At 44.8% G+C, this 26,638-nt stretch overlaps 2 protein-coding genes across 4 annotated transcripts; both read left to right on the top strand.

Annotated features, from left to right (window-relative positions):
• The first annotated feature begins 4,503 nt into the window (after window positions 1-4,503).
• On the top strand, window positions 4,504-8,641 carry TMIGD1 (transmembrane and immunoglobulin domain containing 1). Of its 3 annotated transcripts, none has more exons than XM_010722109.4 (7): window positions 4,504-4,618; window positions 4,796-4,895; window positions 5,861-6,139; window positions 6,662-6,937; window positions 7,608-7,711; window positions 7,972-8,000; window positions 8,288-8,641. In XM_010722109.4, the coding sequence occupies exons 2-7, from the start codon at window positions 4,814-4,816 to the stop codon at window positions 8,292-8,294; spliced, it is 777 nt and encodes a 258-aa protein (XP_010720411.1). In that variant the 5' UTR covers window positions 4,504-4,618; window positions 4,796-4,813; the 3' UTR covers window positions 8,295-8,641. The 3 variants fall into 3 exon arrangements, with proteins under 3 accessions (XP_010720411.1, XP_085097184.1, XP_010720412.1); XM_010722110.4 differs by having other exon boundaries at window positions 4,545-4,618; window positions 8,323-8,641; XM_085241058.1 differs by lacking the exon at window positions 8,288-8,641 and having other exon boundaries at window positions 7,972-8,004.
• A 194-nt stretch (window positions 8,642-8,835) lies between these two features.
• On the top strand, window positions 8,836-24,208 carry BLMH (bleomycin hydrolase). Its single transcript, XM_003211760.5, has 12 exons — window positions 8,836-8,994; window positions 9,202-9,402; window positions 9,916-10,025; window positions 10,681-10,822; window positions 11,809-11,897; window positions 12,996-13,088; window positions 16,536-16,691; window positions 17,172-17,330; window positions 17,434-17,501; window positions 17,895-18,012; window positions 19,850-19,919; window positions 23,185-24,208. The coding sequence occupies exons 1-12, from the start codon at window positions 8,982-8,984 to the stop codon at window positions 23,334-23,336; spliced, it is 1,371 nt and encodes a 456-aa protein (XP_003211808.1). The 5' UTR covers window positions 8,836-8,981; the 3' UTR covers window positions 23,337-24,208.
• The last annotated feature ends 2,430 nt before the right edge of the window (window positions 24,209-26,638 follow it).

Genomic DNA, 26,638 nt, shown 5'->3' with positions numbered 1-26,638 from the left:
GGGTGAAGCGGCCGGGGCGAGGCGGAGAGCGGCCAACGGGAAGCGGAGGGCGGCGCTGCGTCACGGGGGGCGGGGCGAGGCGGAGCGCTGTGCGCCCCCTGTTGGCCGCGCGGCTCCCGGCCTCGTGCGGAGCGCGTCTGGCCGCGGAACGGAACGGCGGGGCTGCGGCGCAGTGCTACCCGAAAGGGAAAGGCGAGGCAGGGGAGCAGCGAATAGGCGGTCCGGGGACCGACAGCCCTGCTGCACAAGGGGCTGAGTAAGTATTTGGGGGGTTCTTCTGATCAGATCTTTGCTGCTTCCTTTTTTTTTTTTTTCTTTCAGGCAGGTGGAATAATCAGGAATAACTAGGAGAACTTTGCAAAAAACACACCGCAGCCCATATAAAAAAAGGGGTCACCTCCAACAGCAGGTCTCAGCAATTCCTGTTTAAATCCTCTGTGCTATCTCCCATACACATCTGCTTCCCAGCTCCGGCATTTCCTGTCGGAGACACGAGCTGAGTGCGGCCCTCAACCTGCAACCTTTGGGGAACATCCATCCCTTGTGCAGATCTTTGCCATCTGCTGCTCCACAGATCAGAGCACGCACGGCATCCAAAGGGCCCCGAGGAAAAGAAGAGCAAATCAGCTCCTCCTCCTCAGGGTTGATCCATGCTGCGTGGTCACTGGGAGGGAGATGAGCAGGGAACAGGGATTGTTCATCAAAGAGGTTCCTGGGAAAGCTGAAAGACCTGGGTCATCAGGGTATTTTAAACTGAAAGGGCGAAGGAACATCATTGGGGAACTTGGCAATCTCAGAAGTGGTCCCAGTTACATAGGTTACATCCTCAGTCTACAAATAAATTGCTTTGGATTTACACAGAATCACTGAGCTCATTTCCCTTTTTAGCCGATGAAGGCCCAGTTGTCTGGAGTTTCAACAAACCAACTGTAAAAGCAGCATGTGGCAGAGGCCTGACTCATCCCGTCGATTTCTCATCAGCCAGCATAAATAAAGCTTCCTCGCTCCCACCAGCCAGCCTGAGAGCTGTGCCTGCAGGCAGGGTGAGACTGCAGGTTAGGGACTGACCTGCACAACGCCTCCTGCTCCTCTGTGGGGGCTGTGGCTTTTGCCCTGCAGCACCGCCACGGTTTCCTCCCGAGTGGTTTCCCATCAGGCAGGATGGGCAGACTGGTCTTTGCAGATTGCTCACAGAGGAAACGAGGGACGGCTCCGCAGTGGGGAAGTTCAAACTGCTGATATTGTTTGGGAGGTCTTCACAGGATCAAATCAGCACTTGGTTTTCCAGAAATGCACTTCCAAGAAGTTCCACTGGCGATGATAGTTCCTAGGCAGACAAAAATACCTTAGGTTCAGGCTGACGGGTACCACAGCACAGCAGTGTCTTGAAAAAAAAGCAGATCAGAGAATTGCACCAGGGAACTTCATGCACTGGCCATGAGGGAGCTTCTAAATCGAGAAAGAAGCAGGCACCCAACTTGGCATCATCCCCAGTCAATCTGGTTTCCCATAGGAAGCAAAAATGAATTTCAGCCCATCAGTGGCAGCTTGTTTCTGTTCAGAAAAACAACAAAATCATGGGGACCTTGCGGATAATCTCTGCTACCACAGTCTGCTGGGCAGGAGGCTGCCTTGGAGCTGCTCCCATTGGGTTGAAAATGGAGCTTCACGAGTAGAGGATGCAAACGAAGGATTGGTGTTATTCATCTGCCTGAGTGCTACTATGTGTGAAAGTGGAAAGTTACTGAACAGAACCCCCTTACTGGGAAGATACAAGGACCAACATTCAGAATGGCAGAATCATTCAGGTTGAAAACGAGCTCTCAGATCCCCAAGTCCAACCCCAACCCGCCCCACAGTGCCCACTGACCACAGCCCTCAGTGCCACATCCCCATGGTTCCTGAACACCTCCAGGGAGGGGGACTCCCCCACCTCCCTGGGCAGCTGTGCCACTGCAGCACACTCTGACAACACATTTTTCTTAATTTAAGTGGAATTTAATACAGAAACCTCACATCTATCTCCTGCAGATACCTGTACTATTCATTTAACACCAAGTTCTTTTCCCATGTGCTTTTGTTTGGGACCATATTTCACAGAGCAGGACAGGAACAACCACACCAGTGTTCTGTCTTTAGTTTTCTCAGTCAGGTTGGTGGCTGTGGGCACACCTGCAGCACTGACCATGACCCGGAGCATCAGGGATGAGGCTGGTGACAGACAGCAGCGAGCACAGCAGTGATTTGGCAGAACCTTTGTGCACAGCCCTGAGAATTTCTGCAGTCTCTGGGTGCTCTCATCACAGCACAGGATCCACGGGCCAGTGCCTCGCTGCTCTGCAGTACAGCTTAGATTTGCACTCCTGGGACACGGCTCTGTTTCCTGCACTCACTTCAAGGAGACACAGTTGAAAGGATCCTGAAAAAAATGATTGAAAGGAACTGCTTAAAGCTGAGAGGCACAGCACGATGGCACCGGCCCGCAGCCAGTAGGTGGCCCCCACCGCCCTCCAACCTTCACCCAGGCACTGGTTCTTTTCCTTGTTCTTTTTTCCCCCAGGGCTAAAACTGGCCAATCTTTCCTCTGCATTCAGTGCCAGAGAGTGTGACCTTTTATTTAAGGATGATCGGGAAATACGATGATGTGCAGATTTATATATTAAAAAAAAAAAAAAAAAAAACCCGAAACTTGAGATTTTTCTGTGCCAATAGTGGAAAGTACGTGGGGTACGGGCTGAGTCTGATTGCAAAAGCAGGGCACATCTCCAGTCATTATACTTGGGGAGAATGGGATTTGTGGGAGGCAGCACAGAGCAGAAGGTGCCCAAGCAGCACTCCCTGACAGCCCTGCTCTCCTGCTCCCAACTGGGTTTGGGATTTCCTAAACAATGGGAGCTGCAAAACATGTGGCACCGTGTATTAAAAAGGGATTAGGAGAGGAGAACCGCACCGAGCAGCCTGGGGCAGAGCCTCGGGGACCAGCACAGGCATTTTCTGGAGCAGGATTGCAGCCAGTTACAGGCACTGCCAGCCAACCAGAGAGGCAATCCCAACTCACACACATCTGGGTGCATCCCGGGATGCCCCGGACTGCAAGAGCAACCCTCTGCCAGTGACAGCCCAGGGGGTTCTGAGCAGTGCTCTGCCTCTGGAGGCACTGAGGACAGACTGGGACACACACTGCCCTGACTCTGAGCTGGAGGGTAACGCAGCCAACAGTCTCTTTCACATTCTAAATCATTTCTTCTCAGGTTTCTAAGGCTCGTGTTACACCCGAAGAGACTGGCGTTTATTAATTTACTCCCTTTGGGGCTGTTCAGAGTCATATGTAACAACAGCCTTATTTGGGGTTTGTTGGTGTACTGTTGCCATAAGGATGCGAGGAGGAGCCAGCGGATAATTCCAGCTCAATGGCCATGGAACCCTCCCCTGACACTGCCTGACACAAACAGCACAAAGCAGAGCTGGCTCCTTGCAGGACAGTCACGGGGCTCCTGCCTCTCTGAAGGGGATCCTCCCGGTCTGACTCACTGGTGGCTGCTTTGCATTCTGGAACGAAGTTTATGTCCCTCCTAAGTATAATGAGAAGGTGGATAATGCAACCCATGAAACTCTAGACCATGGTGGTAATTAAGACACCCACAAGATAATTAAGCCCTGTATAAAAATATATATGTAAAAAGTCATTGCGAAAGTAATTCCTTATCAGTTTTAAACTGTTGCCTTCCTGTATCTCTGGCCAAGTTAACACCTTGCTTTTCTAATCTCCCTTCTTTCAGCACATCTCAAATCCCACTGCAAAACAGCACTGCCACTGCCGTCATTCAACGGCCACAACCCAACGAACCCGAGCTCATCCATCACACACACCTGGGGCAAACCTGGTATAGAATTTCCCCCAGGTCCCATTCAATCTGTGTCCTGTGTCACGACAAAGCTCCCTGTTACCTGATGATCTTTTCCCCTTGCTCTTGTTCATAGACTGAAAATAGCAGACTTCACTCTTTCATTCTTTACATCCTCACTTTCTGTAAACTTCCTTCTTCACGTGCAGTATCATTGCAGAGCGGTGACCTGAGCTAAGCACAGTGTACCCTGAGGGTACTCAGCATTACAGGGCATGTCTCTGCTCCCTGCTCTGCCAGCATGCAGTCCAAAGTCTGAACCGGAGCATTTTCTCTTTCCGCAGCCACAGAAGGACCCAGCAGCAGGACATGGGGCAGGAAGGGGCAGCTGGAGTCTCCTTAGAGGATAATTAGGATAAGCTTCACAGAATCACAATTCCTAAGCTTGAAACAGTGTCGTGAACAGCCAGAAAACTGAAAGGGAAGAAGTGTTATTTTTGGCAGGAGGTCTTTATGGCTGATGCAGGAACTTTCTCCTTAGTTATTCATTGTCTTGTCAAGACTCATAAAACAGCCAGCAGAGCCCAGCAGGTACTTTTCTTCAGTGTCCTGGGAGCTCAGAAATGCAGGAATTAAACGTGGCCTTGAACCCATTTTATGGACTCACTTCTTACGGAGCTACCATAAAACATTAAAAATCAGAGCTTATAAATAAGGAGAGGAAGGGTTGCACATCTCTTTTCAGAAGCCACCTCTCTGAGGCTCTTCCCAAGGTAAGTCAGGGATGGACAGAGAGTGAGAGACCTCAAGCAGCAGAAATTAAAGACAAAAATATCCCCTTGAGAAAAGCAAGACATCGGCTCAGTTTATGTCGTGGTGACCCCGACCCAGCGCCACCGAAGGCTCCCAACAGCTGCAGTCAGTGCAGTGACCTTGCCTCTCTTTGACAGGCACCAGCTGGGCTCCCTATGATGGCACAGAGAAGCAGACTCACAGCCTCCTGCCGAGTGCACATCCTCATGCTTTGCTTTTTGGCACACGTAGCCACAGGTAAGTAATGGAAAAATGCAGCATCGTTCGTCCAAACTCCTTTGTGCAGGCAGGTGAAACTGGCTGGGGTTGGGTTCTGCCTGGGATGATAGGTAATTGCAGCACCCTGCTTTCATATGCTCTGGAGATCCTCCCGGAGGACTGTCTAAAAACTGGCCTCCGATTCTGAGAGCAGCCAAGCAGGGAATGGGGAAGCTTCAGCATTTCAGTCAGCTGCACAGGAACGACGAGGCCACCGTGTCCACAGCTGCTCCATGAAGTGAGAACTGCAATGCACTTGGCCTGGGAATACCAAGGGAGAGACAAGGTGCTCTGGGCTGTTGTACTCACAGGACCACCCTGCCTTTTATTCTGAGATGCATTTTTCAGCTCATTCATTCATGACATCAGCTAAATTAGAGAATTCTAGCTTGACAGAAAAATTTATTTCCCATATTGTTTTCCCATATAACCCATCCTTAGGCTCTACATTAGATTAACTGTGACTCACCAACCTTCTGGCCGCAGCAGAGGAGCTGATGAACAGCTTAATACAACGTTCAGCTCCAGCCAAAAAGCAGAACACCAAACTGTGGGCACAAAAACTCTTGGCACAGATATGCTATAACAGTGATTTGCAGCAGGAGGGTGGGCACTGCTGGCAGGGTGTTCTCTCACTGTATGTTACATTATCAGTGCCACGACATGGTTTTCAGATGCTTTGTTATCTATCATAGGTCAGGCTTTGGAGTTCATGTAGTCAGCTGCAAAACTTTCACTTTGATTTTAAGTAACCATGAAGGGAAGTTTGCGATAAAGATGCTTCCTATCTTAGAAACTAAAGTCCCACCTGAAAGAGGAGTGTTATGTTGAAGCCTAACGCTCTCATTGTTTCCTCCAAGGTCAAGACTTAGAGAAACCACATGCATTTGTGGGAAGGGTGCAGGTTAGGATGCCTAAATGCCCTCAGTCTCCTTCTTTTGCAGGTGTAGAACTGTCTGTCAATAACCACAACGATGACTTCACCCTGACCATATCGTCCGGGTCTCTCGCCTCCCTGTCCTGCCTAGCACAGAACAGCAGCCAAGCCGAGGAGCTGCTCTGGTACCGAGGAAGTAGCCGTGTGGATCTGAAAGATGAGAATAAAGTGAACATCAGCAACATCTGCATCTCTCCAGTCTCTGAGTCTGACAATGGCGTTGCCTTCACGTGCAGGCTGGTACGGGACCAGTCCGTGCAGGTCTCGGTGGTCCTGGACGTCCGCTGTGAGTGCTGCTATCAGTGAGGGATGGCTGGGTGGGCTTTGTCCCACCCCATGTACTCAGCTGAGAGCAGGATGTTTTTGTACCCTTGTGCGCTGTATTCACCGGGAAAAAATGTGCTGAGGAGGAGATAGCTCTCGTGATAAGTCACTCCCTTTCTACAGTGGTGCTTATAGCCTTTTCTATATGCCTTTTTTACAGGCAGTGGGCGGGCCCTTTAAGTAAGATTTCCTGACTACATCCCTGCCTCCACACTGACTCTTTCTCAAGGATGCAAGTTGGGGCAGGGAAGTCACGGGAGTAACTGTCATGACTGCCCTGCTGATCCCTGGGGATCACGATGGGGCACAGGACAGGATGTGTGCTCAGATCACAGAACTGTAGGGGCTGGAAGGAACCTCAGGGGATCACCAAAGTAACTCCCCTACTAAAGCAGGATCCCTACAAATGGTGTCGCAGTCGATGTGAAAAGGAAATCTACTTACTTACATGAATGACCTCTTTAACTGCTCTTACTCTAAATAGTTCCTCCCTCTGTGGGTGAAGATGAGTCCATCTACATTGAAGAAGGCAAAGACGTCACTCTGACCTGCAATGCCAAGTCCAACCCTCAAGGCCAAACAACGTGGTACAAGAACAACACCATCCTAACATTGCAAAATCACTACCAGGTGTACCAGACCAGTGAGACCTTCCAGCTCTCTATCAAGAAAGTACAGAAGTCTGACAACGGGACCTACACTTGTGAAGTGAAATCTTCTTGTGGAGACAGCAGTAAGGATTTCCACCTGATAGTTGAAGGTAACAAAGTTACTACTAAGCATTAAGTTGTACAAACAGCTCTGCATCCGCTTTTACAATGGTAGCAACCCACTGTAAGTGGGTTTACATCATGGAAATTCCCCACGTGAACTTCTGAGAGCAGCAAGGAGCTCTCCGTGCACCTGTGCCTGCCTGCACAGCACCAGAGAAGGCTCTTCCTGCTTTACCTGTTATTCAAAAACATTTGGCAAGCATGACCTGAAGTGGACTCATCCCACTTTCTCACTTCCCATGATGACAGAGCAAATCCAAGTGTGCTTTAAAGCACCTTAGGTCTCACTTGAAGCTTCTTATTCTAACCACGTTGTTCTGTCATGCTAAAAAGCTGCTTAACGTAATGGTGCTGTGCTGTCCTCCAGAAATGACAGTGCCTCCATGGGCTACAGGGAGCTGGGCTGGGTGCCCATGTCTCAGTGAGCCATCAGACTCAGGCACCCACTGCCCACCACTCCTACGGGTGTCCTGAAAGCGGAGCTATGGGTGGCACAGCCGGACACCCACACCCTGGGGATCTACTTCAGAACCAGTGTTTCAATTCCTCCTTCCGCTCACCAAAACAGAAACATGCCTCTCTCCAGCTCTGTGAAATGACTTCACTATGTGACTGCACCAATCTAACATACAGACAACCTCCTCTCCCTCTTCACAGATAAAAAAACCGTTTTCCCCAAGGAGGCTGTTATCGCTGCTGTTGTGGTGGTTGCACTCACTGCGCTTTTTGGAATCGTGGCTCAGAAAGAAAAAATATTTAAGGTATGGAAAGATTCAGTTTCTTCAGAAAAACATAATGCTTCAATGTTCTTTTATTTTCCACCTTTTCTGTGCTGCTTTGTAGCGTTGTTTTCCAGTGTTAGAGAGCCATTGTGTAGTATCACCTCCTTGAGAATTACTAGCAGATAAATCAAATAGCAGGTATTTTAAGAGGAGTGAATTACACATGTGCAAGAGCTCAGTAATAATACTTCTATGGGCAGAAAATGCAAACAGTAACAGGACTCTTTCTTTCTTTTCAGTGCTTCAAAAAACCAAGCGAAACGGCCCTGTAAGTATCTGAATGCACAATCACACACCTTCCCAGAATAAGGGCCTGACTGGAACCCCTTCGTTAAGCTCTGGCAGAACACGAGAGCACCCACACAGCGCCCTGCCGTGCTGCAGCTCTGGGTGGCTGCCGTCACCCCGCTTCACAGCTGCAGGGCTGGACGTGGGGACAGAAACACCAGGCACAGGGACACAGGGCAGGGGGAAAAACCTCACCTGCGCAGCCACAGCTGTTGGGAGCTGAATTCAATTCAGCCGTTGGCTTTGTTTTTTTTTTTTTTTCCATAGGGAGTGAATTTCCACGTTGTTCCCTTTTGCTTCAGGTAAAGATGGCACAGAAGCTTTGCATACCCAGAAAACACCATTCAAAGTGGTGGCCATACCTGCACGAGATTAAACAACTCCGGACACGAGCTTTGTGACAATACAAGCACCACTTACGGCTGCTGATCGTAATCACTGCTCACAACGCAGACACAGGGCAGGAGGCTGAGGAACCGCCGCACCCCGTCCCGCAGCCTCGAGCCCGGGGTGCTGCGCTGATGGCGGGGCACGCAGCCTGCTTGCCTCGCACCGACCGCCCCTCGGGTTCACCTCGGGATCGCACCTCACTGCCAATAAACGCGCTGTGCCGTACGTTAACCCGAGCCTGTGGTGCACACGTTGCTGTCGGGGCAGCACGGCGCTCCGTACAGCGCATCGCGATGAGTGCCAGCCCCGCAGCGCGGAACGTTCTGGAGAAAAGGGTGCGGCGCGGAAAGGGGGCGGATCTTCCCGCGCTTCCGCGGGGTCGGCTCGCGCAATCCGACGCCTTTTGTCCCTCTCCGCCCGCCGTTCCCCTCCCGCCACCACCCTCAGCGTCGAGCGGCTCGGGCCCCACTTCCGGCTTCCGGTGCCGGGGCTATAAGAGCCGCTTCCGGCGGGGCGCGCGCGACCCGTTTCAAGGGTTCGGCTGTTGTGCGGCGCTCCGCTTTCCGGCACCATGAACGCCCACGGTGAGGGATGGGCGCGCGCGTGGGGGGGGGGTCTTGTCTACGGGGGGTGGGTTCACCCTGGTGGTGGGCTTGGGGGGGGCTTATCTCTGGAGTGGGATCTCCGTGATGAAAGCCCGTGAGGGGCTGTGGGCCTGGGGTCCTCTTGTATCCCGGTGCGGAATCCCAAGCTTATGCCGCCTTCCCCTTTTCCCCTCCCATCCCCCGCAGCGGGGCTCAGCACCGAAAAGGCCGCGGCCTTCACCCGGCGGCTGCGGGCCGAGCCGCAGTTCCTGCTGGCCCAGAACGTGGCGACCTGCAACGACCCGCTGGAGGTTTGTCTGCAGCGGCAGGTGGTGCAGGACACCATACAGGTCTTCCAACACGCCGTGCCCGCCGAGGGCAAGCCTGTCACCAACCAGAAGAATTCTGGTAAGTGGGGGTTTGGGGGCACCTGGGGTGGTTGGTTACCTCCCTATGGGTGTAGGAATCTCTGCTGGGGGTCTCAGAGCACGAGGAGCTTCGTTCAGGGTTGGACATGGCAGGGTGAGCTCACTGCAGGGCTCCAGGAGGGGTTCTGGTGGCACTGAGTTCTGAGAGCAGCTGCTGAAAGTTCTGTGGGTGATCTGACATGGAATCCCTGCAGCAGGTTGACATCTGCCTTCTGGCCTGCATTCCCTTCTGTAAAGAGCGAGATGGAAGTAGTTAGAGACCTACATGCATGGTTCATAGGAACGTAGAATCATTAAGGTTGAAAAAGACCACTAAGATCATCAAGTCCATCCAGGACTTCTGAACTCACTGGTTATTCAGTAACCTACAGTGCTGCCTAGGGCACTGGTCCAAATGCTTAAGATGGAATGCAAGATTCATGATGTTGCTCTGAGCCCTTACGTAGCTCTGAATGCAAGCGCTGCAGTTTAATTCTTGTTTCTTTGACCTCAGGGAGATGTTGGATCTTTTCCTGCCTCAATGCAATGCGTCTTCCCTTCATGAAGAAGTACAACATTGAAGAGTTTGAATTCAGCCAGTCATATCTCTTTTTTTGGGACAAGGTACAGTACTACATGCCACAGTCTGTGCTAGGAATGCTTATACAATTGAGTCTTAGTACTGGGACAGAATTTTTCTTAAGCTGGGCTCTCTGAACAATCCAGATAGAAAATGTGAGTGAAAAGAACCACCAGAAATTTTTAAATACGTATTTGAAATTAAGATTGGGCAAAGTGAGACTTCAGTCTTGAGAAGGAAGTCATCAAGATGTTAATGTTTTGAAGTAGTAAAAGTCTTTCAAGTGTTCTGAGTATTTTAAAAGTTATTTATGGTAGGCCCAGCGGGAAGCCTAAGCCCAACTGTAATTTTCCATGGAGCTCTCTTTCAGTAGTGCTTGCTACCTACTGATCTGGGAGCTGTTTGCTTTTTTCCCTCAGGGAAATTGAAAAAACCTAGCACTTGTTTGTGCCAGGCTTCATTATATAACTTGTTTCACATTTCCTGTTTCCTCTGCCCTCGAGCTCTGTACTAACTCACTTGTAAATACATGGTTTGCAGTAGAAATAAGCCTTCGGTTAAGACCTGGAATAGTACAGGGAAAATAAGCATGCTAGTGGATGAGCAGATAGTTTCATTTAGTTCCAAAGAACTGAATACTGAATGGGAACGAGTCCATGCATGTATCACACTGAGATTTGTCCTGTCTGTTCATTATAGGTTGAACGTTGTTACTACTTTCTAAATGCCTTTGTGGAAACAGCTCAGAAAAAGGAACCCATAGATGGAAGGCTGGTGCAATTCCTGCTCTCTAACCCCACAAATGATGGAGGCCAGTGGGATATGCTGGTTAACATTATAGGTAAGGGAAGTGGTTGCTGGGAGTCCTAAATTGTGCCCTGATTTGGGAGATGATCCAAAGTTGTTTTCTTTCACTTAATGGCTGCGTTTTTCAGTCAAGGATCCTATTGTATCTTCTAAGCATTAGGCTTAAATCTTTTCTAGGATCTTTATTTTTGCATATTGTTGCTTCTGATAGAAGGTTAAAATCAGCAGGAGTAATTAGATACCCCAGATTGTCAATTCAGTAGTGAGTTTCAGTCCCCTTTTACTTCTGTCTCAACTTGATGTCGTTGCCTTTGTATCCATGTGTGCAGTCCTGTGCACAAGGTAAAGAAGAGACTTTGTTAGAGCAGGGTGTGTCTTCAAGGCAGAAGCAGAGCTGCTCTGAGTTGCAGCCTGAAGAAAGGAGATGTAAAGATTGGTGAGAGCAAATTATATGGAATGTGGCAATGCTGGTCTTACAAAGATGCAATTTAGGGAGCATCATCCTTAGTGCTGGTGTTTGAATTAGGCTAGCATTTGCTTTAATTTGTATGATAATGCAATTGAAGGCCTCTGTAAAGTAACAAGCCAATAATGTAAGTTTAGAATCACAAAAGAAACTTGTTTCTTTGAAGCCTGGGGGTAACTTTTTTCACTATTGCAAACACTTAAGGCAGAGAGAACTTCTGGCTGCTGCTGTTATATCCAGAACCTTAAGAGGAGTGATCTTTGGTACTGAGATGTAGGAAATGGTTATTCTGATGCTTTATCAATGTTGAGTGAAGGAGACTGGGAAATCAGTTCCTTAAACTTAGATCAAATTCATGGAATGATTCGTGAGTTCAGTTTTTCTGAAAGATTTTTCAGGATCTTAATTTTCATGTAAATTTTTTTCTAGTGAGAAAGAGCTTCTTAAGCAGCACTAACTAGTCTGGAAGAGCTTAGTGTCAGATGGAACGAATCGAGCCACTCAGTGAAACCATTCCAGCAATGATTGCTAACTCTCAACTTAATTTCTTTTAGAAAAGTATGGTGTTGTTCCCAAGAAGTACTTTCCTGAATCTCACACCACAGAGGCTACTAGAAGGATGAATGAGATCTTGAATCATAAGGTAAAAGTGGCTTATATGTTGCAATTAAATAAGGGTGGGAATGACCCTGCTTCAGATATTCTTTCATTTCTTTTTATTAGCTGAAGTATTAAGTGCATCTCAGGAACTGAACTTGTTTTATTCAAAGGCAGCCTGAACTTATAGCAAAACAGTGCAGTTAATCTTGAAATATGAAGCAGGAAAACGCGTTTATGGAAGAAGATGGCCATTGTCAGGCTTCAGTAGCCTGAAAACATCGCATAACTTTAGTAGCAATTGTTCCTAATTCTCAAATTTTTGAAAAGCTTACGCTTGATTTGTGGTGGTAGCTTGAATCCTAAACTACAGAAGTGAATTCATCTAGGAGGATGGTAGTGTAGGTGGCTAGGTAACTATGATTCTAGATGAAAAAGCTTCAACTGCATTTTTATAACGGTCTTTGATTATTCCAGTTCATAAGGAATATGCTAAGAGAAAAGTGCCTTTGGAAATACATAAAAAATGCTAAATCTGCTGCAGTGAGCCTAGACATAATGGTGGTGTGGATGTTGTTCTTCAACACTGCAAACCAGCTGGTCTTGAGGGAGCTCCTGTCACTGCTTCTCTGCCTTATGGATGATGACAGTAATGGAGGCATGTGCTGCTCTTACTGCAATTCTGTATGCAGTGGGGAAGTGCTCCATTATTTTTATCAGCCAAGATATTAATTATGCATTAGAATTGCAGAATTAATTTTACAGTATGGAGGCCGTCTGCTCTGTGAGTCAGAGGTGGCAATGAGTTTGAATGTTGCAGCACTAGATATGTTACAGAACCAAGGGGAGCCAAGCCTTAAGAAAAGCTGATGGCTGTAAGCTTCAAAATAGTTGGAAAATAGTCATTGAATTGCAGGTGCTTGTAGATTTTTTTTTCTGTGCTGCTCTTTTATATGTAAATGAGAATCTTGATTTTAAAGACTCAATATCTAACAAGGCATTCCGAAGTGGATTTTTTTAATTTTGAAAATGTTATGAAGGGTAAAATGGGTGCTTACTACAACCTGGTTAGTTGGAAGTCCTGAAGACTGATTTGGCAGCACCTTTCATAACCTTAAAATAAAATGACCTTCTCTTCAAACAGATGAGAGAGTACTGCTTGCGACTGAGAAACATGGTGGCAACTGGAACAAATAAGGAAGAACTTTGTGCTGCAATGGACACCATGATCGAAGAGGTAAACACAGTGTGATAAACAGGATAACCAGAGTAGAAGGAGGTTTCCTGATCAAACTGGTCTGTAGATATCAGGATAAAGCAAAACAAGTACCTATATTTGCCCAACTAGGGGTCTTTTGTATGGCAGAACACTTAAAGGTATTTATCTCTTTTCTATTCGCTTGCTACTTATTCTGCTTTTTATATTTCCAGACAAATACTATTTATGTATAGTAGAGTAGAACTTAGTTCAGGAAGATGTATCCATTTCTGTGAAAAATCAAATGTCACACAATAAAAAAACCCCTGCATTTTATATACTAATGGTGATCAGGCTTTTATAAATAGTAGCAAAGAGGCAAGTTGAAAACTGCATTCTGACAGTTCTGAGTTGAGAATCCTACAGCACACATGTTGTTGCAGAAATCCCCCACAAGAGAGCAGGAAAGAACAACAGACACTTCTCCTTGTGGTAAAGATGTGAGCTAAACAGGGCAGAACCCAGCTGTGATCTGTTGGTGGGGGGCAGCAGAGGGAGGAACCACAGCTTCTGGCTTTTGTCTGTGTTAATTAACTTAAATAAATTGACAAGAGTCTGTAGTGCTGATGTTTGTGTGTCACCCATGAGCACCCTGGCTGTACATCTGCTCACACGAGTGTGACAGTGTCATTTGTCTGATTCTTCAGTCCTACTTGATTTTTAAATAGCCCAAATTAACTGTAAGTGTTCAGAGCGTTGATGTATTTGACCAAATACATGCGTTTAAAAAAAAAAAAAATGAAGTCTCCATTTGTTTCTCAAACATACTGCAGCAGTTTCAATATCTGTCCTTAGATGTCTCAAGAACTGTACGGCAGGTGATGGAGCTTCCCAGGTCTGCCCTGTTCATCTTCCAGGGCAGTGATGTACAGTTCTGTAGAATGTCTCTTCATTTGCTGAGGGCCTCTTGCCCTCTGATAAGGGATCTTGGAACTGGCAGATGCTCATTAGCTGATTATAATTTGTTTTGTAATGAGGTTATGTTTATTTATCTGTAGTTAACACAATACTTCCTCTGGCAGTAGCAGCAGTATTTCACAACTCAAGTGGATTTACTTTAGTAAAATTGTAGCTGGAATGTGCAAGTGCTCTGGTGTGTATTTTAAGAACACTTGACTTGAGAAGTATGAGACAACTGGTTCCATGTTTACATGCATGAAGCTGGCTGTGTGTTTACATATGTGGCAAAACAGAACTTGTCTTTGCTCTGTGAAGCTTTATTTGCATATCAAATCTTAGCTCACGTCTGCTGGAAGGCAGCACGAGCTGAAACTGGGCAGTTGTACTGGAACATAGGATTAAATATTCACCCCAGAACTGTATAAACATTTGGCCTTATCAAACTAGAGCACAGCAGGCCAGAAGTTGAGATCAGCTCCATGCATGTGATTGACTTTTTCTTCCTTTGCAGTTTGCCTCTGTAGACTTTGTTATCTGCAGCGTCCTTTCCTTGCTCACTCTGTTATTTTTTTGGTGGGTTTTTTTTTTTTAGCACGGTTCAATACATCTCTGCCTTATCGTGGTTCTCCTTGTTGCCACAGTCATACCAGTCACCTTTCAATTGAAATAAGTCTCCTGTGGGCACTGGTAGAGGAAGTCCATGAGATATTGAGGTTGTCCTGTAGAGGGTGTGGTGGGAAAAACAACTGAGGGAGGTCGTTTCCAGGCATAGCTGCCAATGTTAATTTGAGACTTGTGTCTCCATCACTTTCCTTCCTCTGGCTCGAGCTCTCTTGCTTTTTGCTCTCCTTTTAGGAATTTCTCTTGATTTGTTTTCATGATCTCATCTTCACCACTTGGGGTTAACTGAGGGAATGTGGGTGTATCCACACAAACTCTACCTTTTGTGCAGCGTGTGCAAAAATAAATATTTATAGTTGTTTAGGGATTAACATTTGCTCCTTAACATATTTATTGAGAAATGAGTTCCTCCAGTAAAAACATAAGCCCACACCCTTATTTCAACTCATAATTAATCTATTCACTTGTTTTCCTTAAAGTGCTTGGAGCAAGAGCACCCTTATTTGCATCCTGTACACAGCCAAGTAGTGGATGCTGCTTAGCCTGAAATTTGCACACGCTTTGCCCTCAACACAAAGTGCTTAAAATACAGAAAACCCTCTGGTTCTCTCTGGACATTTTTTTTTCTGTGTGCATCTTCAGAACACAGAACTAAAAAAGAGCACGAAACCTGTTAAAAACTGAGATTGCATTTAGTTTCACATGAAAAACAACTTGCAGTTTGCAGGCATGTAGTCAGTGTACATGTTTAAAATGAAACAAGCCCAATCAGCTGGCTCCAGAAAGAAGTAGCTCTGGGAAAGGCTTTGTCTCCAGTCCCGTGAAAGATGGTGAGGATGGATGTGAAGACAGACAGCCCAGGGAAGCTGGCACAAACCACAGCCATTGGATCCTAGTGCAGAAAGTACAGATGGATTTGATGCCCCTTCTCTTATTTTAAACACTGTTGGTTCTTTGCAAGGAAAAGACTTGTGCTGATGACATGGATGAACAGAGGTGAAGGGAACTAGCTTCAGCTGCCGTAAAACATTTAAGCCTGTTTAAATATGATTGAATGTCCCCATGTTATCTGTGGTAAGTCCTGCTAAATATACCCAGAGACAGCCATCTGGTTGCTGCCTACAAGTCAGCATGTCTTACAAGCTGTGAGAAAGCACTGTTTCATAGCCTGATTTAAAGGGAGGCTGACAACTTGAAATCTCCACCTTCTTGTGGTAAAAGAAAGGCAATAGAAAACTGTCAGCTGCAGCCAAGGGATGGGGATCTCCAGTTAAGTTGCATAACCTGTCAGCTTAACCCTAAATGGAGGTGTTGTTAAATGTATTAAAACAGATGAGAAAATTATTCTGGGATTTTGGAAAGAGACAAAAGCCCATTGCTGAAATCCAAATGAAAAAAGAGATCCGGGGAAAAAAAGATTAGTACTGAAAACACTGGGATAAATTGCTTTGTGTGTGTGTTGGAAGATGTGGTTTCTCTCTGCATGTGGCAAATCACTTGGCAACAAGTAACGCAGAGTGTTTAAGCTTTTCTAGAAACAGATCTCTCCTGGACTAGAAAGATTTCTTGACAGAGAAGCTTCAGAATTACTTAGTGATATTAGAATGAGACTGGGCACTGAGCTGGCTTTTGATTTGTCTGCTTCATTCCTAGGATAACCTGGGGTTTATGTTCAATTTCTTGGTTCCCTGTAGATTGATTCAGATTCTTGAACTATTGCAACATCTAGTCTGCAAAACTGATGCAAATAATTGATGTGTGTGCACTTATTGATGTGCTTTTGAGGTGAAAGCTAAGATTTCGTTTTTCCAATTGGTTTTCACATGGAGAAATCCTTCAATGCTTGGTAGGAGGGGCAGACCTACATGTTTCTGCACATTCACAGATGTTTGTCTCTCCCTGCAGGTGTTCAGAATAGTGAGTACCTGCCTGGGCAACCCTCCAGAGACCTTCTGCTGGGAGTTCCGGGATAAGGAGAAGAACTATCACAAATTTGGTCCTCTGACACCAGTGCAGTTCTACAACGAGCACGTGAAGCCTTATTTCAACATGGAGGACAAGGTTGGTGATGCAGAATGGCTGTTTGCAAGACTTTTTCACGGCTAAACTGCCTGCAACTTATTTTCCCCTGTTGTGAGTGTGCTGTCTGCACCTGTAATGACACCATACAGGACAGTTACAGCTCCCTCCATTCAGACTGCCCAGTGCTTATCTCCCATTCTCTTTTGGTGTGCTCTTCAGTTAGCTGTGAATATTGCACTTCAGTGCAATATATGAAGTGATTGAATCGATCATAAAAAGTTCCAAGACAGCTACTAGAAAAAAGGAGTAACATTTACAGCTCCTGTGCCACAACTGGAGGTTAACTTTGTAAAACTAAAATAAAAAGAAATAAGCTGGTATTTCAGCCAAGCTGCTGCTCAGCTGATGGGGCAGACTGCTAGATTGGACAGAAGCAATTGTCTGAAATCTGCCTGGATTCACTTCCCAAAGATCACACTTGAATTGCATCTTAGCTTATTACATCTTGTTTCTTGGCAGGTGTGTCTAGTGAATGATCCTCGACCTCAGAACCCATACTGCCAGCTGTACACAGTGGAGTACCTGGGCAACATGGCAGGAGGGAGGAAGACTCTCTATAACAACCAGCCTATTGATGTCTTGAAAAAATTGGCTGCAACGTCTATTAAAGATGGAGAGGTTTGGGGTTTTTTTTTTTTTTTTGTGAATGACATGGTGCAACTCTTGCAATGTAAAACTCACTGGAATGTGGCCTAGATGTGACTCTTCCTTCTATTTGTAGGCTGTGTGGTTTGGCTGTGATGTTGCAAAGCACTTCTATGGCAAGCTGGGAATCAATGACTTGAATATGTAAGTAGAAAAGCAAAACAGAATGTCATTGTGGATACTTGGCTGAGGCATAAACAATGCCTTGTCTGCTTAAAAAACCTAATTTATACATATTTTTGGTTAAGTATACCTAAAAGAAGTATATTTAAGTAATTCAAGCAACAGGAATATGCTTTTTCCTACATTTAGCTAAAATCTCTATTCTTTGTAGCACATCTTTAAAGGATTTGGATATTTTTACCCGTTTGAATTGCCTAGTATCTGGTGAGAAAAACTCCTAAAGGCATTGGTCTTTTGCATTTATTCTGACAGTATGATTAGAAGAACTTGTTGGCCTGTCTGCTGGTTCTGTGTTGCATTAGGGAGAATCTTCCATGCATCCTTTTTAATACAGTGTACGTGGCTTTCTAATAGATTTAACCATGAGCTGGTGTTTGGTGTCTCTGTGAAGAACATGAACAAGGCAGAACGGTTGATCTTTGGAGACTCCATGATGACCCATGCCATGGTCCTGACAGCTGTCTCGGAGAAGGTAGAGTCTGCCTCCTGAAACACTGATGTTTGCACAGATGTATTTGAATATTTGAGCAGATTGTTTGTGTTCTGGGCTCATTCAGTGTATAAGCTGTTTTGCATGTGTGGGAACACCCTGCACACAAAGCCTAGGTTGTCTGTTTCCTTATTTGCCTTGTGTTCACAATTATAAATACTTAAGAATGGAAGAATTTTAGATGAGTTAAGGATTTCTTTCCTTCTGTCCACAAACTCCAATTGGAGAAGAGGGAAAAGTTTGCTTCAATTTCTGAGATACCAACCATCTTTAGCTGGTTTTAAATACAGATTCTGAGGTACTTTGAGCAGGAAATCAAGTAGGACAGCAAGCATTTTCCACCCTATCTCATTGCATGGGTTAGTCTAATGCACCTTTTACAAGGGTAAAATGCTGGAGCAGCCAGTAGGAAGCACTTTGCAGCAGTCTTAACCTTCTGCCATTCATTGGCATGTGACCTCTCTGGCCTACTTGTAATTAGAGGGGGAATATAGTGTCACAATTACCTCTCTGGCAGAAGCATGTTGAGATGAATCCATAGCTAAGTACTGCCAGGAACATACAAAGTGAAAAAAGTGAATATTTACAGTGTAGAGTTATCTGTAGCTTTGATGCTTTCCATTATTTCCAGAAGTTGTCGTTATTAAAGTTGCTTTGAAGAGATCTTTTCCTGTCCAACATGACCTTGGCTTGAGAAGTAACAGCTTGCATGGAACTGTTTGCATGAGCTCTGCAGTCTGAGGACTTGACAGACTGCTGAGTCATAGGAATTTTTCAGCAGCTTTTTCCAATTCAGTACAAATTTTTCTGTGTTCTGCATTCTGAGTTCCTAACACTTATTGTGCATGAGTGCATCTTCAAAAATATTTCACTGATACATCACTAGTGTTCAAAACCTTTTTATCTACTCATGACTCAAGCTTGTACGTCTCCAGTTACTTGCTGCACTTCCACTGGAGGTTATAGTTCATGGTCTGTATTTCCAGGTTTGTACTTTCACACCCCTAAATGTATAGCTGTGTAAAATATAACCTGATTTCCTTAAAAAGATATGGTTAAGATCACTGTGGATGGTGCCTATTATGAAATGATCATTTAAATGAAATTACTGTCCTTTGTTTGAAGAATAATCTACTTTTACTTCATTTCCACTTTGAACATGCTTTCTAATATTAAACCTGAGCTTTATCTAAAGGAGCTTTGATAAATAGTTAAAATATAATGCTGCTGTGGATTTACTACTCAGTAGAAAGCTTGGATTGAAGATTTAAAAAATAGCATTACAATTTTACAAGGTTAAAAATTGATGCAGATTAAATATTGTTTTTGGTTAAAAACAACAAACTTAATGTACATGAACATTTCTGAACCACTTTGTCCAACAGCAGATCTATGTGCTTGAGTTTGCTCCTAATAATACTGTTCTAAAGCAAGCTGCAGGTGCTTTATTGCCCTTGTGCCTTCTCTGGTTCCTCCTTCAAGCAAGTGATGCATTTTGTATTTCAGAAGGCCCCCAGTGCCTAAATGGTGATAGAGAAGGCTGCTTAGATTCTTCCAAGTGGAATTTGGCTCAATGTAACTTAACATCTCTTTAAAGTATTTACTACGCTTTGTGTCCTGGACTACATTGCCTCTCATGAATATTTCAGATTTCTTTCCAGTCGTTAGCAATAAACCATGGTCTGAAACTCACTGGTGGCTGTAGGCTTTCGGTAGCAGAGCTGATTTGCTGGTGCTGGATTTAGATGTGGAAGGGTTGGCTGCTGTGAACTCTCAGAGCCCTTGGCTGCTGAGTCACCATCTCCTTGTTTTGTTGCAGGATGGGCAAGAAGACTGCTTTGAAAAGTGGCGAGTGGAAAATTCCTGGGGTGAAGATCGTGGTAATAAAGGTAAAGCAACTCACAGTCACAGGAACACAAAGCCTCAACCTAATGTTTGGAAGTAGGGAAGTGAATAGGGGAAAGGCTGACTAGTTTGTTATAGTTTCTAAGTAGTGTATGGGCAACCCTTGATCACAAGAAAATCACCAGGTATTATTCCAGGTAACAGCAAAAAAGGAAAAAAGCTTGTAGCAGCTTGACTAATTGCATTTCTAAAGCCATGCTGAAAACATGACCTGTGGCATCCTTGCACTGTTCCTCCCTGCTATGACAAGCACCAGCAACCAAAAAAATCCACCTGCGGTTCAACTGACACCAGATTTGTGCAACAACTTGCCTTCCTTTTGATGGCTGTTTCAGCCTGCCTCGCTGTTCATTTGGAAAGAATTGGTAAGCTCTGTAGGGCTGTAGCCATCTTGGTCTGGCACATGGACAGATACTGTGGGCAGAACATGACTCACAGCTGAGCAGCGGCTTGGAAATTGCTTCTAGTTGCTCCCCTGCTCAGCATGGGCATGACTGGAGGGGTGCTTTTCTGCTGTGTCTGGGCATAGCTCTGATCTCAGCTGCCCTTGGGTGAGCAGGTCTGACAGTGTGACAGCTTTCCTGCTTTGCTCTGCTGAGCTCTGCAGTCAGCCAGCTCAGCCTAAATGGCTGGAGCAGAGCTTGTTCTGAAACAGCAAAACAGGAAATTCGAGAGGTTTCTTCCCCGTCTTCCTGCCCTGCTTTTTCCATCTTCTATGTCCAGTACTAGCTGATGTAGGAGGTTCATGTCCTGCTTCTCCTCCTATGTCACTGAGTCAGTCTGCCAGTGGACTTTATCTTATCTGCCCTGCAACTTACTGGGAAACTGTGCTTGGATAAGTCCTGCACAGAGAACCAGAATCTACATCAGAAACAAAAAGGTCAAGAATGATGTTAAGCTTGGCACATCCCAGTTGAGGCCCAGTTGGGTGTGGGAGATACAAGACCTAGCTCCACTATTGGACAAGATGATAGATTACAGTCTATGACAAAACACCAGAGACTAGACTTTGTCATTAAATTCACAACAGAAAACAAAAACACTTGGTAGGAAATGAGAGTTTTTCATACAGGGTCCCCTGTGCTTTGCTGTAATACAATCTGAAGTGCCAGAGGATCCCTGCTTTCCTTGCGTGGCACAGGGCTGGAACAACTGTGACTTGTGTTCTGGGTATCTGGGAAGCAGTTGGTTGTATGCTCAGCATCAGCAGAGTGTGCAGAGCTGGATTCTTGTGGTGCTGCTAGTCCTGGAGAAAGGGAAGCCCTGGGAACAGGCTAGCAGTGCCTCTCCTGAATACTTAGTAATTACATGCCTATCTGCTGTAAAAGGGTTTCTTGGAATCCAATCCACTTTTCCTCAAGGAATGAACAGAGCTGCTGACAAACATTGGTTGTTTTTTGAGGTAAAAAAAGTCACTTCCCAGTAAAATATTTCCTTTCTGTGTTTTGTTGGCACTGTGTCAGTGAGACAGGCAAGTTTAATTATTCTTATTCTTTTGTTCTGAAGATATAATACAGTGTTACCAAATTCTGAACCCTGCTTATCCCATCGGATATCTTCCTCTCAAAGCAAGGAGGAGGTCTTCAAAGGGAAACACTAAATCACATTATCACATCCACTTGATAGGGGTCCATTTGTTTGTTTTGGCACAAAAAGTGCTTTCCTGTGGTCCCTCTCCAGCCAAAAGTCGTCTTCCTTTTGACTTCATCTCTTGGACCGACTGCATACTTCTGCAGGGAGACATTTTGCAGATTTATCTGTTTGTATGCATCTCTAATCTCACGAGTTCATTATGGCAGGCTCTGTGATCTTGTACCTTAACTCCCCTGCGGGGAAGACAGAGTTCTTCAGGAACTTTGCAAGGGCTTTCTTTTCAGATGCCCAAACCCTGGGTTATGCAAGAAGTCTCAGACCATTCATCCTCAGCTGACCTCTCCCTTATCTGGCAGCCTGTTGCTTCTACAGTGCTGCGTTTTAATGTTTTCCATTGGAGAATTAAGTGAAAGAAGTGGGGACCAACTTCATACAAAGCGGAGCTTCCTCCTGTAGTCAGTGTCCTGTTCTGTTGCAGCAAGACGGTGCTGCCTGCAAAGTACACATCTCCTTTTAATGAAGAAATTGATAATGGCTTTCATTGTGACTCTGAGCACAGCCCTGCTCACGGAGAGCCCTTACTTATTTGCATGTTCTGAAGTTCTGTTTGACGTTTCCTTCTTGTTCAGACGCTGCGATCCTAATCAGCACTGTCAAGCTTTGAGATGCAGGATGTCAGAACAGAGTTCATTATCCTCTCAGGGTGCAATTACTTGTTGGCTCTTGGGAGTGAGAGGTTTTTGTGTGTCCCAAGAACTCATATCCTGAAGAGAGAATAATCAAAGCAGCTCCTTTTGGCAGTGTTTCCAAAATGGCTGCTAGCTCGGATTACAATTGATAGGGTTTTTAATTTATGGGAATTATCTGATCTCTTGCTTTAGAAACAAGATGGTGTAGATAGATGCATTTATTGTCCATATTCTTTGGACATTTTCTTGTTTCATTTGATTGTGTGATGATACTGTATATAAGGATGTGAGAAACTTTATTACATAAAGCCTTCTCATCTGTCTTCTAAATGCTTTCTTTATCACTGCCACTCTATTTTCAGTTCACTTTGAATAGTTTTTCCAACGATAGCTTTCTGCTAAAGCTAAAGGTATTCTAAATTTGACTTTTTCCCCCTCACTTCAAAGATTGTTTACTGAAATTCTCAATAAGAATTATGTTAAGGAAGAAAATGGAGATTTGGTTCAGCAAAACTCATTTGGATGCCTTTGTATTTGGGGAAGGCAGATGGCCTCCTTCTCTTACTGCGAATAAACCAGCAAATTTTGGCCTTAGCAAGAGATGATTTGGTTATTCATCTGGGCAAATATCTCTTTTACTAACGTCTTGAAGACTTCTAAAGATAGAGAACCAGATAACCTTATTCTCAGTGTAAGTTTTTTCAGGCATTCCCAATGCTTATTTTAACAGACGAATTAAAACGAGTTTTTCTGGGCCTTATTTTTCCTAGCAGGTTTCTTGGTGAGTCTTTTAGTGCACGTAAAATACATCTGCTCAGCCTAAATGATAGTTAATTTTGTTCACTTTGTCCTGAGAGGCACAGAAGTGTGACCTGTCTGTAAGGGGTTGTTCATATGTGAAACTTGTGTGACTGTTTCACTGTGCTGGTGAGGATTCTCTGTTGTAACGAGCTGTTTTCATCACCAGGTTACCTGATCATGACGGATGACTGGTTCTCTGAGTACGTGTATGAAGTTGTGGTGGACAAGAAGTATGTGCCAGAAGACATCTTGGCAGTGATGGAGCAAGAACCCATTGTTTTGCCAGCATGGGACCCCATGGGGGCCTTAGCCAAGTGAACTACAGAATATTTGCCTCTTAATGGTCAACCAGATTAGATGCAATAGAGAACCCAGTGGTTGGAAGCCATAGCCAAATGATAATGTGACCAAGCACTCAGCATGGTCCACGTTCTTGAAAAGTAAGTTAAGGATCTTTGGGAAATAGCGCTTTACTGACTTGGCTGAATTAAAGCTCTCAGACAGGCTACTCTGCAAAATTAAAAAGGGAGAAGGAAAAAAAAAAATTGCAATGAAATATATTACAAGTGCTGTCAAAGGTGGTTTGGTTTTATCAATTTTAAATTAAGAAACAATCAGCTTAGTAATAAAGTAGAACCGTTTTGACCAGGGTTTTCCCTAGAAGAGATGACAGTAAAAGGTCATTCTTCAGTGTTAACAGCTTGGTGTCGGAACAAATGTGATAAGATACTTACAGATTAACCATTTGTGGTCTATCTTATACCACAAAAGAATGCCCAAGGTATTTTATACACTTTCCTTTTTAATTCTCTTAAAGGAGGAAGTTTTCAAGGGTACATACTGCTGAAACTGCAGAACCTTAGAGAAGGTTTACCTTATTTACCCTTAGAAAACTTATCTTCCAGCAGCACTGGGGGAAAATAACCTGAGGTTTCCAATTTCACCTGTTTTTATTCTTCAGTTACTGAGCTAGGATTGGATAACACATATCAAGACCCATCATGTCTGTGTGCACAGGAGCGCTATTTTTCAGTTACATTAGCAAGAACAACCATAAATGTTCATGGATGGAGTTAGTGTCATGCTGAACAGGAAAAAAAAATATTAATTGCTGCATTTTATTTGGATGTTTTCAAAAACAAGATGGTGCTATGAAGCTTTTGAATAAACAGTTTCTTAAGTGACTGGTACAGCTCTGGTTTCTTTTTTGAGCCCTGCTGAATTGGAGAAATTACAAACAAATGTGAGTGGGCTGGTATGAGGACAGGAAACATGCTGCTTTATGTTGTCTGCAGTAGACACAGTTGCTTTTCTCACTGAACAAATAAACACTGCATCATGTGCTATGGGTTCTCAAATAGTTTGGTGATGAGCACAGTTCTAATCCTTTGATTGAAATGCATGGAACCTGCAATTGTCCTGATGTGTGTTGGGTTTAGCCACGAGCAAATAAGAGGGTAAGCAAGGTGATGGGCCACACTGCTAGCTCCTGAGCTGGTAGATAAATGTTTGTTATGGCTATGGTACTCTGCATCTTGGTTTGACTTTGCTTTTGTTTGAGCTACACAGGTAGAAAGCTATTATAAAAGTACATACACAAGTTATACAAATGTGTGTATATGTACATATATATATTAAAAATACCAAGCTAAAGCATGCCTGCATGTTGTTGCTAAACTAAATCCATGTTAGGGTTTGTCTAGGGGTCACCCAAGCTGATAAAACTTGCAGTCTGCATTTCTGGTAGTGTGCAAGAGTGCTGGCTGGATGGAAGCAACAGTATGGAACAGAGGGGTTGGTTGTTTCTCCCCTTGAATGATGCTGTTTAAAAGGCTGGATCCTGCAGTATTCCTTCGAAGGTAACAAAGCTGTTCTGGAGATCATAGAATGTACCTGCAGTACTGTGGTGTTATCATTTGATGTCCTTTCTAGCAAAACTCAGTTCATGTTATCCTGGGATTCTACCCAAAGTTTTTATCTTGGGACCTGTGAGGGTACAAACTAACACTGCTTTCAGCTTGCTTCTTCTACTAGCAAATCATCCAATAGCAAAGCTATACCTTTGCAATCAGTTTCCCTAATTAGAGGATCTCCAAATTAGTGAAGAAGAGTTGGAGTAGATTCCCTGAGGATGCAGTGCCTCCCTCTGTTGGTTAGAGACCTTGGTGAGGGGTTTCAGAGGTGGATGGAATGGATCCTTCTGGCAGAGGGGTGGGCAGGCTGATCCAAGGTGCCTCGTGGGTCTGTGATGCGCAGCCTCTGCCTTGTGCTGTGTTAATGGCATCATGGTGAGTAAACAGTCCTGTGCTCCGTGCTGAACCCTGGTGGCTCTGAAACAAAGCCAAAGCTCTTGGGAAGCTGTTTTATGTGCAACGTTTTCCTTATGAGTAATGCCTGTTGGTCTGGGGGCTTTTTTTTTTTTTCCTGTGGAAAGGTCAGTATTTTGGTCTTTCAAAATGTGATTGTGACATAACACTACTTTACACCACCTACTTACTGCTGTAGCCACCAAGGAGAGCTAATTTGTTCTCCAGAGTTTAACTGGTGAACTTCTGTTGCCTGTGGCAGCTCTGATGGCGGTGATAGAGCTTAACAAATTAAGACCTGTTTCCAAGCCAATTTTGCTGTTAATTTTAGTATTTAAAGATATTGTCCAGTGTGTGCTTATCTCCAGAGTCCTCACCCAGATATTTCCCAGTACAGCTTATACAATAGTACTTTTTTTTTCCTTTCCTTCAAATAAGCACAGAAAATCCACACGCCTAAAACACATAATAGGAAACAAAGCCAATCTGGCAGAAGCAGTTTTGCATTCATGTCTGGCTGTTTTATAAGATCTCTGTAAGGGGGAGTAAGAAGGGAAATACGCATGTCTAAGTGAGAGCAGTGTTTCTGTCGTGAGAACTCCAAGGGCAGCTGAACAATTGGCTTCAAGGCTGCTGATCATGACTGTCTGTAGCTTAAGGCACAGTGCCAGCTAAGATGTTCTGTTATGCTGCCTGGCAAAAAGGTTACGTTGGAGTGAGAAACAAGAAGCAATTCTTCACCTCTGTTTTGCTGCAGTTTGGTTGGTTTATATCCTTTGCATGCTCCTAAGAAGACCTTTGGAGTTTGGTGGAACTGGGCAGCCAGCAGATAATTTCCTCCTCCCATTTCTGCCAATAAAACCGTGTGGTGGCAATTCAAAGGCAGATCCTATGACACTTGGAAAATATTGACAGATGTTATGAAAGTCAGCTAGAGTAATTTCAGTCGGGAGTAGGAAAATAACACGCTGCTAACTCAGAAAAGGCAGTGGCCGGGGGAGCGGCTGCGTACGGTGTTGGTGTGTAGGTTCTTGGCATCAGATTTCCCCTTCTGAATTCTCTCAGCACAGTTCTGATGCCAACAGAACCCCCCAGGCTCCCCAGCTGCCAGGCGGACATCCCAGCGTGTTCACTTAGAAATCAGCAAGGAAGGACAATCGGAATTTCTTTTATCCCAAAGCCAAAAGTAATAGCTTCTAAATGTGATCTGGCTCCTAACTGAGCAAAAGATAGCAACACGTACATAATTCAGGATTTGTTTCGTGTTATTTGCAAATTGTTCCTATCCTCTTATTGGTGGTGAAGGAGAGACAT

The sequence above is a fragment of the Meleagris gallopavo genome, chromosome 21 (genome assembly GCF_905368555.1).
Source record: "Meleagris gallopavo chromosome 21, MGAL_WU_HG_1.1, whole genome shotgun sequence".
NCBI classification, from domain to species: Eukaryota; Metazoa; Chordata; class Aves; order Galliformes; family Phasianidae; genus Meleagris; species Meleagris gallopavo.
Note: the sequence above shows the minus strand (reverse complement) of the source record. Positions and strands in the feature narration are given on the sequence as shown.